We start from the raw sequence: 11998 nt of genomic DNA, 5'->3' as shown, positions 1-11998 counted from the left end.
CCTATGCGGCATAAACGTGGAGGCTAAAAAAAGGGTTCAGCTTAAATTGAGGACAACGCAGGTAGCATTGGTAAAAAAAAATTATAGATGTAACGTTCAGAAACAGTAAGATATCCAAGTAGATCAAAAAAATATATCGATGTACTGATATTCTTGCCGAAATAAAAAAGGAATTGGCATTTGTAGCACCTCTAATACGCAGGCAACGTAACCGATCCTTCCTTAATCTAACGGAATTGTTTCGTTTTTGTAGACCGGGCAAGTGTAGCAGGAGGCGTGAGAGAGTCTGTTCCGCGTATGACGTTAGGAAGTTTGCTGTGATACGGTGACCTCAGCTGGCACATGACAGGGTTAATTGGAGGTATGTGGGAGAGGTCTTCGTGCTGCAGTGGACATATCTAGGTTGATGACGATGTTGAAATCATAGCATTTGAGAACCATTTTGTCACATGGAAGGGCTGAAAGCAGTTCAACACCGCAAGAGGACATAAAGCACACTAACAACGAAGTAGAGGGACGAAGTGCATTCTCAGCTAAGAATGCACCAAGGAGCAAAGGAGTCCCTTTGGCTCAGTTCTGTAATAAGCGAGGTTATACCTGGGGTCAGACATGGGCAACCACACGAGGGCGAGCCCATATGAGGGCGTCCACACCCTCACTTCATGAGGATTTCACTCGGTGAGGTGAGGGTGAGGGAGGATGGGGCAGAATATGTGAGGACAAGGGTGAGAGAGGAGAGACATGGTGAGGTGAGGGCAGGGTGTTAGAGTAGTTTAGGTGAGAGAACGCCCGCGCCCAGCGCCCTGTCATAACATTCTACTTTTGGAGGAGGCCGACATATGGCGCGACCAACTTTTCCCAGCTCCGCGAGCGACCGGGCCACATCGGCGCGAGCGCTATACTGTGCGTTGGGCCTGTATTTTCTTGAACTACGTGGTTAACTGGCCTTACCATTTCCTCTTGTGGTATTCTACGTTGGGCATGTTAAATATCCTTTATTTACACAAAAACATTTCACCTATTTTAAACAAAGCGTCGAAATCAGTATAAGCAACCGCTTACGAGAGCCTAGCTGGCGTGACGTTGGTGGCATGCATATGCGTTTAATGAAACACTGCCTTTTATTTCGCATTGCAGGCTTCGTTCAAACTCTGCCAGTTATTAGATATTGGCGAACATTACCCTGTGCAAGGAAAAGACCCATACTAATGCCAAAAATATACATGGGCGCACCGCCTGAGATGTCAGCGTGGTATTACGATAACATGAATTATATCCATACTCGCTCCGACACGATCGCGAAGAAGTTTCACTGCATGAAAGTCAAAGCTCTTAGAAATTTATTGAACAATTCTGACAGAAGCATAAGTCCGGAAACAACAAATCAATGTGCGATAATAAAGTGAGGAAAAATATGGCACAGCAAAGTAAATTTCAGCTCTCATGCAGTCGCTTTGAACCACGGGCTCACGCAACTTTTGACCATTTTCGCAAGTCCTGGCTCTTTTTGTTTTCCTGGCTTTTCAACTACCTGCAGTATTGACGCATAAGCAAGCACACGTAATAGTGGATTAGTTTCGCAAGCATTTCGTCTTTATGAAGACTGCATGGAAATGTAAACTAAAACTTTTCCAGAACAGTAACAATTGTCTTATCGAACGCATACCTGTCACTCGCATACTTTTCAAACTTCTCGAAGAATCTGAAAAGATCAAAAAGATGCATATTCGGGTGCGTCAGCCTGCCTCTCGTTTTTAAATTCACCAGGTCGGCTTCAGGCACGTTTGCGATCCCTTTTGTTCCCTCAAGCGCCTCCTTGCAAATCGTACGGGAGGACTCATTAGCGAGTTTACTTGAGACAAAGCCAGTTACGTAGTATACAATGCAGTATAGAACGTCTGCGTCTCAGTCTTTTACTCAGATATGTCATCACATTCCCAGCTGCCTTCTTCGATCAGCCCATCAAGCTTCTGCTTCAATTGTTGCAGTTTATTTAGGCACTGCATATCTGAACTCTGATATGTCTCCCTTAAATCCGCCAGAGTAACAACTGCAGCCTGACTGTTATCAGGCGCTGCATAGTTTAAAAACTGTGGAGGTTTTATCAAAGAATACATGCTTAGCATGGAAGAATGTGGGAATGGTTGGTTGTTCATTTTTACCTCCCGCTTGTCTGATTATTTCGAAAAGGCAATCTAAGGGGTCCTGCTTCATTTTGGCCGACAACACGTACTTGAAACAGCAGTGTTTTATAAGGCAAGTAGAAAGTTGTTGGACAGATTTAAGCGTAACGCGCAAACCTTCGGCAGTCGACTAAGTCACAAAGAGGTTTGGAATGTCACCGTTCACAACCTGTTGTTCCCATGTGTCGAGCCATTCAGATGCTGTTTGGAGAGAAGTGAAACCTCTGCTTCCCAGTCGAATGCCATCTGCAGGGTTCCGGCGGTTTAGAGCGTCGAACAGGTCGTTCAAAAAAAGTGTAAATTTAGCTCTCGGTTCCTCATCAGCCAACCTTGGTGCACCTCTGCGTGCATAAAACATGATTTCTTTGGCAACAGAATTGCTGAAAGGTTGTGTGGCCAGTTTTACCCTCATATTCAGCATATTCGACGGGTATACATGGTTGTAAATAAGCTTGGGACAGACTCGAAGAGCACCAGTGTTCTTGCTGCAGGCTACAAACACAGCGTCGTAGCATGACCATCTGATAAAGTGGCATCTTTTTTCAGAACTTTCTTGTCGTACAGACGGTTCCTAATGCACTTAAAGAGATGAGATGCATCGGAATAACCGTATACCTTTCTTGAAGTGTCCGTTGGTTGTTCGAAGCAGTTAACCACATGTCCTAGTATACCACTGTTGCCGAGCTATTTCCACATCGCGCGGTTCGTGGAAGTGCCGTCGCACACAAAAAACCAACCGGTTTTCTCTAATTGTACAATACACTGGATCAAGGGCTGAGCAAGGAGCGTTCCCTTTGTCTACCCTTTCTACGCAAACACCGCCACCGGCTGTAAATAACTTTCTCCAATAGGAGAAAAAGCAAAATTAAGACCGTGATCCGCCAGCTCAGTGCTTTGATTTTCTCTCTCCCTATGATCGACGAGACCAGCGTATGTCATCGTTTTTGTGTTTACAGCCATTTCCTTCCTCACTTGAATTTCATTCATTATCAGCAATCCTCGGCGACGAAAAGGAGTTTCCTTGGAGACTTTCAGCATCAAGGCTTGGAAGTTTTCATCAAAACCACATTTCAAGCCCACCTTGCTTATGTGCTTCCCTACTGTACTAACACATGGCGAAGGTAAAATGTTGTTGCTTCGCAGAAAAGGAATACGTAGCAGGACTGCGTATGTGTAGAAGAAAACACATGAGAATCCAGTCATCTGTGTATCGCCGGTTTCTTTTTGTTGTACTCGTAGCAGCTGAAATGCATTCCTATAACCAAAACAGTTGCGCTGGTGGCATATCCAGTGCCTGGAGTTTATCTTTGACGTCTTTCCCCTGCAGTTTTGTTAGCTCAGGCCTGGTGTCCTGTATATGCTTGATCAACAGTTTGTTGCACTTAATAAGTCGCACTCCTGACTGCTGGATCGCTGATTTTGGTTTGGTTTGGTTTATGAGGGTTTAACGTCCCAAAGCGACTCAGGCTATGAGAGACGACGTAGTGAAGGGCTCCGGAAATATCGACCACCTGGGGTTCTTTAACGTGCACTGACAACGCACAGTACACGGGCCTCTAGAATTTCGCCTCCATCGAAATTCGACCGCCGCGGCCGGGATCGAGCCCGCGTCTTTCGGGCCAGCAGCCGAGCGCCATAACCACTCAGCCACCGCGGCGGCCCGGAGCGCTGATTTTGCCCGGCGCAAAGCTTTGAGCTTTTCCTGCTGGGAAGGCTGCACGGAAAGCCTGATGCGTCTCCATGGTCGCTCCTCTTTCGCTTTCGCAGCTTGGCGGTCGGCGTGCAACCTCAAGGTATCAGTGAGACCGTTGCAGTGATGACATATGGCTCCTCTAGGTTATAGTAGTAGGCACTTTTTGTGTCTCCAGCTCTTCTGGGAGTCTACCGAAGCACAACCCGGATGCACACTCGGGAAGTCCTTTAAACTCGGCCCTCCCCGGCACACGTTAAGGCTATCAATGGTTTTGAGCATCACTTCGATGTCAGATGGAGACGCGATGGCAAACAAACTTACAGCACCAACAGAAGCACTATCAATTGGCCTGCCAGAGACATGCACCTCAACTGTGAGGTCACTCTTCACATGCAAAGTCTTTCTTTTGAAAACTACTGAAGAACCGTCTCTTTGCCTGTGTATTACCTGTGCGTCAATAGACACAATGTCTCTCACCCCTTCAAGGAGGGTGCGATGTGCTGCCCATGAATGCTGATGTGAGCAAATGCTGCCCGCTTCGTTGAAGACTGTTTCAAACGGCAAGGCCTCGCAGGAATTCGCAACGCAGTCGCTTTCATCGGAAGAGGCCACAGGTTGAGTCGTGTCGGCGAGCAATCCTGATCCGACTAGGGCGCTGATCTTTTTATAGGCTGAAGGAGAAGCTGCGAGACCAGATAGTCGTGTCGCTGTCTTGCAAGGGCTTTTGATCCGTTTTGAAAGGTAGCTCAGCGCCCCTTCGAAGATAGATGGAATGGCGGCTTTTTTAAGTCCTGCTCTTTTCTTGCTGGACATTAACATGTGCCCATCAACTTCCGCTGATCACGTCTTCAAGATGAAGTGGGGAGCAAAATGCCTTTCGCAAACACGATCTGTTCTTTCTAGTACACGGTCCATGCGAGGTACTGCTCGCCGCCACGCTTCGAGCCTTGCGTCATCCTGGGGCGGCTTGAAAAGTGAGTACTTCTCTTTACACGATTTGTAGCCGCTTCAACAAAATGGCACGAAGCACTTCACCATCGCACTGCCGCATAGAATAAGTCGATCTTAGAGTTCAATTTCACTAAACGCGTGCCTGAAAGCAGGAACAAAAGTGTGGTGGAGCTATCATAAAAGAAACGTAAACCAATAAGCTCCTGCCTGTGCCACTGAATGCAGGAACAAGCCGAAGCAGATAAAAGCAATCGAACGGCGCGAAGCGCGAAAGCGGGAGGCCCGGGGGACAGTCGGTAGCGCCCTCTGTTGACCGCCGTGTAAGCAGAATGCTCCGACCTCCTTTCTACGTAGGGGCTCGCCCGCGCCGTTCCCTCTTATACCGTGGGTGAGGGGACAGAGGGTAAGATGCTCTGTCTAAGGGCGAGTGTGGTGGCACGAACCGTACTCCGGGCTAGCGTTTTTTCTTTGCAGCCCGTTATAAAATCCCGTTTTAAAGCGCTACTTCCAAGGGTTGCCGAGGAAGACGTTTCTGCAGTCTGGAGGTACATGAGGCAAACACGAAACGCTGTTGGCGCACACCTTCTCCGTCGCAGCGATGTACTACACCGATGACATTGATATGCCGAAAAAGCACTGTTCTAACTCAAAAAGCCTATTTTTAAAAACTATGTAAATCCTTAGGTGATATCCTCTGTATAGTGCGCTAACAAGGGTGCACTGGCCGGGCCGTGCGGGTGGCCGCCTGTCCAACGGGAACCGTGGTACCGCCGTCAACATTTTTATTATCAGCCCAGGGTATGTCAGATGACCAGAGTGTAGAGCAAATCATATAGAAATTTTAACTAGTAAGGCTGTTGAATTCGCAAGTTCTAAGCCGTGTTTCGTGGAAAACAGTTCGATTTCAATTCAGTGAGGTTTTATAGAAATAGCTGCCGCGCAGAAAATGCTTCTACGAAATTCCATTGTCAAATCAAAGCCGTTTGGCGGTGTTGGTGTGGAATTTTTTCATTCACACTGTGAGCAGTCCAGTACAGTCGTATCTTCTATTTTATATTTCTCGGAAATATCGGTATAGGAAAGCGACGCCGCAATGTGGGGGCTAAGCCAAACACAGTAGTCTTACCACGGATGTAAAGCAGCAGCTTAACCACTTTCGTGAGCATTATCGTTCGCTCTGCCTTGCATTGTACGTTGTGCTAAAAAAAAGTAAAGTTGTACTACTCTGCAAATAAGACGAACATATCTTAGTTTCTTTCTGTCCGTGGTGAGACATGTGACCACGTAACACGCGCCTGATTTTATGAGCCAAATTTTTAGCAGGCATGGCAGGTTGACACTCAGCGTTTGGGTAACGCGTAGACGTGCAAACGCAAAATCACTGGCTGTTTGGATTGGGGTACTACGAATTATCGTGCGCTAGCACCATTAGCCCTGGTTTTGCATGATATATCTTGACTTTCTATGCTCTTGCTTGGCTTGATTTGGCTTACTTTGGTTGATATATCATATCATGTAATTTTTCCATGTTGCATAATTATATTTTAGGCGTAGTGCGGTAGAATTGGTCACTCTACACAGAGATACCAGGAAGTCCTTATTCCGCTCCTGGCACAGACCGGTTAAGCTGCGCGCCACTGCCCTGCGATGACAGGTGCTGCCATTGGTGGGTCTTTAGAGACTAACGTTGTTCCCGGGGAATCTCTCGCGACTAATCCGTAATTGAACTGCCACTGTGAGCAGTTTGCTCACAACCCGTTAAGCAGCTTGTGATGGCATCACAACGGCAAGTGATCAAGGTGGCCCTTGTGCTGGAAACAGACTTCGGATAGACAGACAACCACTTTCCGGCGGATTGGAAGCGCTAGAGCACTCAAATGACAACCATAGTAATCGTTCACTCCATACACATGTAGGGAGTTAGTGACATCATGAAGAGCAAAACCGCAAAACCGGACGGGACTGAGGCAGGCGACAACACAGGGCGGTCCCGCCCTGTTTTGAGGTTTTGCTCTTCATGATGTCATACCAACTGGCCTACACCAAAGTCCTTCTGAGTTAGTGATTACCATTATTCAGCCCAAATGCTGCATTTTAGTGAGCCGTTTTATTTTCCAGAGGCCTGATTAATGTTTTAGTTTAAGCGACAGCATAAGAGCCTCACTGCAGCTGAAAGCCATCATCGCGCTGGGAGAAGACTCTAAAGAAATAAAAAAAATTATATTGGAGAGGTGGAAATCAAATATGCTGCGGTGCTAAAAAATAAGTTCGGCAGGCTGCTGCTTCACACCACTACGCCATCGCTATAGGTTTTCTATAAGCATGGTATTTATTATACTGAAAATATATTCTATTTACATAAAATTACTAAATTGTTTCCAGAGCGTTAAAGCAATATGAAACACATCGCAAAAGAGAGAGCAACACAGCACTAGACGCGAGGTAAGGCTGAGCGTATAACGAAGAGGGAGAGCCACTGCGGTCGGTTAAGGACGGTCGGTTCATACACCGCGCCCAAATGCACAATCAGAAGAAATCATACTCCCAAGATCTCGAGCTTTGCTTGCAGTATCGTCGTTTCCGTTACGTAGCCGCGCTCAAGCGTGTTAAACTGCCAGTCTCTCACGCTGTAGTTTGAAAGCGTGGACTTCGTCATCTTCCATCGGTGCGCGTGGAAGCGTCATCAGACGAACATTCAACAAGCCGCACGAAATGGCGGGAGATTAGAAACACTGAAATTCAGAAACCTCAGTGCTATCAGGATGTCATCGGGTAATGGTAGTGAAGTGACCTACAATCTTTCCTAGTTCCGAGTCTATTCTTTGCTTAGCACTTATTGTAATTGTCGTGGTAAATGCCACTGAACTGCTTTCTAAATATTCTTGGCCTACACAAGTTTTTCTTCACAGCTACAACAACGCGCTGACTCATTTCAGCATCGCATATAGATAACAATGAAATGTTACAAGTTCAGGGCACATGTATGCATACAGTGCGTGCCGGACTCAAATATAGAGTGATGTTTTGGTGCTCAGCTCGTAACTGTATCGGTTTTGTGTCGAGCATTAGCTCAGACAACTCCCACACACGTACACGCACCCACGCAACAGTATAAGCATCTAGCCTCTCGTCCAATAATGCCTTGAGGGCTTCTTTTGCATGTTTATTATTCAGTAATATCGCCAGAAGTAGCCGACTAGAAAATACTCGTGTTTTAAAACAACTGGTAGTGAAGGGAGGGTGAAGGAGGGCAAACAATGTGAGGGTGAGTGTGAGGGAGGGCCTGCAAGTTTTTCGAAGTGAGGTTGAAGGTGAGGGAGGGCCGGATAACTTTTCAAAATGAGGGCGATGGTGAGGGAGGGCCATGGATTCAAAAGGGAGAATGAGGGAGGAAAATTAAAAACGGGGGCGTTTGCCCACCTCTGTTCGGGAGAAAAATACAACGATTTCGGAGTACTTCCACACAGTAAGATGCCGCACATTCCCCATCATACGGAAATGTCGGCATCCTATGGCGAACATGCGAACATGCATCAGGGAGCGGACGGTTGCGAATTACTTAAGATATTTGGTCTGAGTTTACCAGGAATATGAGAATTCGTGCGTGACAGAAAGTGTCATCCGGCAGTCATAGCTGATTACAGCCCAAGGGTCGGCGAATGACATCGATAACGATTAAAATAAGACTGACCGGAGACTACTGGAGCACGTTGGCCGCTACCAGCACTTCGGAGCGTCAGTTGAAATAATACAACCAACCTATTTTGGTAGCGGACGATTTAGCTTCAGTCTCTTATTTTTTTTTGAATTTGATGGCTGTATTCAGTATGTCGTGCTCGACCTGATGTTAACCTCATCATTTTTGGCTCAGGGGCCACAACTGTTTAAAGCATTTTGTAGTTTTCTTTTTGAGACCAGTTGGGAACTGGTGGAGAAGACATTTATTCTAAAGGCGTGCGGACATTTCACTGACATAGCAGAAATTTTACTGAGATAATATTGTTAAAATAATTCATTTGCATAAGTGAAACCCATTAAAATTTAGATTTTTGTACTACTTTTTATAAATATTTGTTTTTGCGCTCTCATTAAACAAGACTAATTTGTATGGGTATGCAAATATTAGACACGTTCGAATAGCGAACTGAATGTTCTTTTATTCCACTGGCTGAACAAATAAAATACTATATGTTCCACGTTATTCGAAGCGGGTTGAGTCTGCTCTCAAATTTTCGAAAAGTTTTTAATTGTTAGCACGAAGTTTAAATAGGGTACGCCGTAATTTTCGACTACTGTTAAAGTTTAAATTAAGCCGCATTACGACGCCGGCCAACATGCAGCCGCAATCGGTCAGTTGGTTAACGGAAACGGAGCGCCGCTACGCACTCCACTCGTGTGGGGGCGGCATTAATGCTAATACATATGATCTTCAAGATTAGGCGACGACAGAGGATTTAGCAAGAGTTAGCAAACCCAGTTTGATGCTCGATATCGGCGTTCGTGCCTCAGAGCCTCATTCCTCTCCACAGGTGAGAAGGGGCGCCAGCTGTTTCGCTGTCGTTGTCAGTCGCAATGGCAAAACTTCAAATGCGTGTGACGTGATAGTCATATAGATAATGTGCTCGCTTCGTTTATCGCGCCGCCTAGTGGAGATCAGTGGTGGTCTATACGCAACCAGAGGTTTAATTCTGTGACTGATAGCGTCTTCGTTAGGACTTTACTATTTCCCGTGGATAAGTTTGTTTTGTACGAATACTCGCATATTTATCGCACAAATATTCCATTCATATTCGATATTATTCTCTTGAATGTTCGATTCGAATTGGGGTAGGTTTTAAATGCACTATTTCAGTTCGAGTCGATGAGAATCCTAGCCGATTCGCGTTCTATTTCTTTTTTTTTTGCCGGAGCATCGCTATTCGTACACTTGTTCTATTGGAGGCGGGGCGAGGAATGTGCGTTAAGGCATGCAAGTGAGACAGAAAATGGTTCGGTGTTCTAAAATCTAGCTCCGTTCAGATGGTACCACAGTGGAACATTGTATTTTATGCTCTAGGGCCTATCGCACACGAAACTGCTTGAATGTACAGTCATCCGCAAACCTGTCTAGAGAGCTCGAACTCCGTGCCGCCTGCGCTCCGCAGCGTGCAGAACGACGTGGAGCGGCAGCTCCTGGTTCGGGATAGGGCATCTTTGAGTGTCGTCTGAGCATCAGCCGTGCGCTATCTCGAACCGGCGCTACCGCTACACGTCGTTCTGCACACTGCGGAGCGCAGACGGCACGGAGTTCGAGCTCTCTAGACAGGTCTGTGGACAACTGTACAAGTTGCTAATGTTTGCTTGACACTTGGTTTGTGCAGCATGTATGGTCACGAAGGCACAACTTCGGAAACAAGGAGCGACGCAGTGAGCCTTAACAACCTTGCCGCCGAAGTGGCCGAGATAAGAGCTCTTCTGCGAGAGAACACCCACGCAGTTGTTGCTCTCACTGATAAGGTAAGCGTCATGCAGGAAGCTAACTAATCTTGAGCTTTATGTTACACATATCATGGTTCCTCTCTATTAGAGGTACCCTTATTCATAGACTATGGGACCTGCTTGTGGAGAAGGATCCTATAATCATTCTCAAAGTGCCTGATCAATTTATTTCCATTCTCAACACCAGGTGAAAGAGAACAACAAAATCTTGAAACAGCATACGGCGTCCGTGGAACATGTGGAAGGAGCTCTACGTGAATTCGGTCGAAGTTGCAAGCCTCATTCAGAAGCCCCTGCAGAGCAGCCAAGAGTGGTCTTCTGAAATTTTCCTCATATTGGCTTGGGGAAGCCTCCTAGTTTTCACGGGAGATGTTTATAAATCTAGTTCGTGAATAAATCTACTAACTCATGGCGTGAGGTTCATTATGAACCAACAGAACTGCTTTAAATTCTTTATCACAACCTTGCTTTCTGAAGCAGATTCAGACTTCGCAGAGGCGTTTTCTTAAGCCACATAGTGTTTGTAGTCTCTCAATTCAGAACCCCACTTCGCGAAAGTTTCTGATCATCTCGGGCGCTTTATGAAATAAACGGTGTCGGTCAATTCTTGCAATCGTAACTCTACTTGCGGAAACCTCCTTATTGCCGTGATGTTTTTTGGTAGCTACTCGTGCGCTTTTATTTCAATCAAGCCATAAATTTTCTTTTTCCACAGCTAAAAGCAACCAAGATGTTTAAATAGTCGGGGGACACTTAAGCTCCGCCTTAAGGGTACGGTTCATACCATTAACGGGCTTATTCAGTGGCCTGGAGTCCTCTTTGCATATTACTTCGCCGACACGGACATTTATTTTAATTAGTCAATTTTAAATTTCCATTTGTTCTCAAGTATGGGGCATGAGGTGGTCGCATACACCCCTTAAACTATCGCACATAACGAGTGTTCGAGGGATACTGCGCCCCGCTCGCCACCCAAAGCGCAGTGGCTCCTGTTTAGGCTCGACAATTTTTCTGTTCAGCCCAATTGGTTTGCTTTGTTCAGAGGCATAGGTAATGGTGGTCAATGACGTCACGACCCTGTAGACTAATGAGAAATTGTACAGTGCCGTCATGACTGTTGTACTGTCTGGTCGTTGTGGGGCGCTTCAATCAAGCGTTAAAATAGGAGGTGCCCTAGGGGATCAAACCAGTTAGGGCTGCTGAAACTCATCCGGCTAAGTAGGAAGTATTCCGATCGTTATGAAAAGATAAAATTAGTAAATACCGATTCGCAGACATTTTAATTATGGGCGTAAGAAGTTAATTGGCGTGTGGAACTTGTAGACCGCCTTGAAAAAGAGCAGGCCGGGATGTTTGCCCCACGGTACCATTACGTATTATAGCTTTTCTTAGCGGCTTAGAACGAAGCTCACTAAGGGCAGTAGCTTCCACTTGACGGCGGTCCTGAATCAGCGCCTCAACAGACGCCTCAGGAAGCGAAACCCGCTTTTGTTTGTAACACTTCCCCCGACGGTGCGGTACGTCTGCCTGTGATACTTTAGTGGTACAGGCAGGAGCTTATTGGTTTACGTTTTTTTATGGCAGCTCCACCATACTCTTTGCTCCTGGCTAGAGACAAGCACGAGTCAACTGCCAACTGGTTGCTTTCTTTCACGGCCGGTAAATGAAAGTGCAGAAATCGTATCTTGGTGCA

At 46.2% G+C, this 11998-nt stretch overlaps 1 protein-coding gene across 3 annotated transcripts in view; it reads left to right on the top strand.

Annotated features, from left to right (window-relative positions):
- The window catches only part of LOC144132482 (uncharacterized), a 21503-nt gene extending 10628 nt beyond the window's left edge, over nt 1-10875 (top strand). For 2 of the 3 annotated variants that reach the window (XM_077664926.1, XM_077664925.1), the window contains 2 exons: nt 10188-10323; nt 10493-10875. In XM_077664926.1, the coding sequence (XP_077521052.1) occupies nt 10188-10323; nt 10493-10627 (271 nt within the window). In that variant the 3' untranslated portion in view covers nt 10628-10875. Of the gene's footprint in view, nt 1-4779; nt 4851-10187; nt 10324-10492 lie in introns of all 3 variants that reach the window. The other variant, XR_013314826.1, reaches the window with a different exon arrangement.
- Nucleotides 10876-11998: the final 1123 nt, after the last annotated feature.

Source organism: Amblyomma americanum, chromosome 5 (assembly GCF_052857255.1).
Source record: "Amblyomma americanum isolate KBUSLIRL-KWMA chromosome 5, ASM5285725v1, whole genome shotgun sequence".
Taxonomy (NCBI): Eukaryota; Metazoa; Arthropoda; class Arachnida; order Ixodida; family Ixodidae; genus Amblyomma; species Amblyomma americanum.
This window is presented reverse-complemented; position numbering and strand designations above follow the sequence as displayed.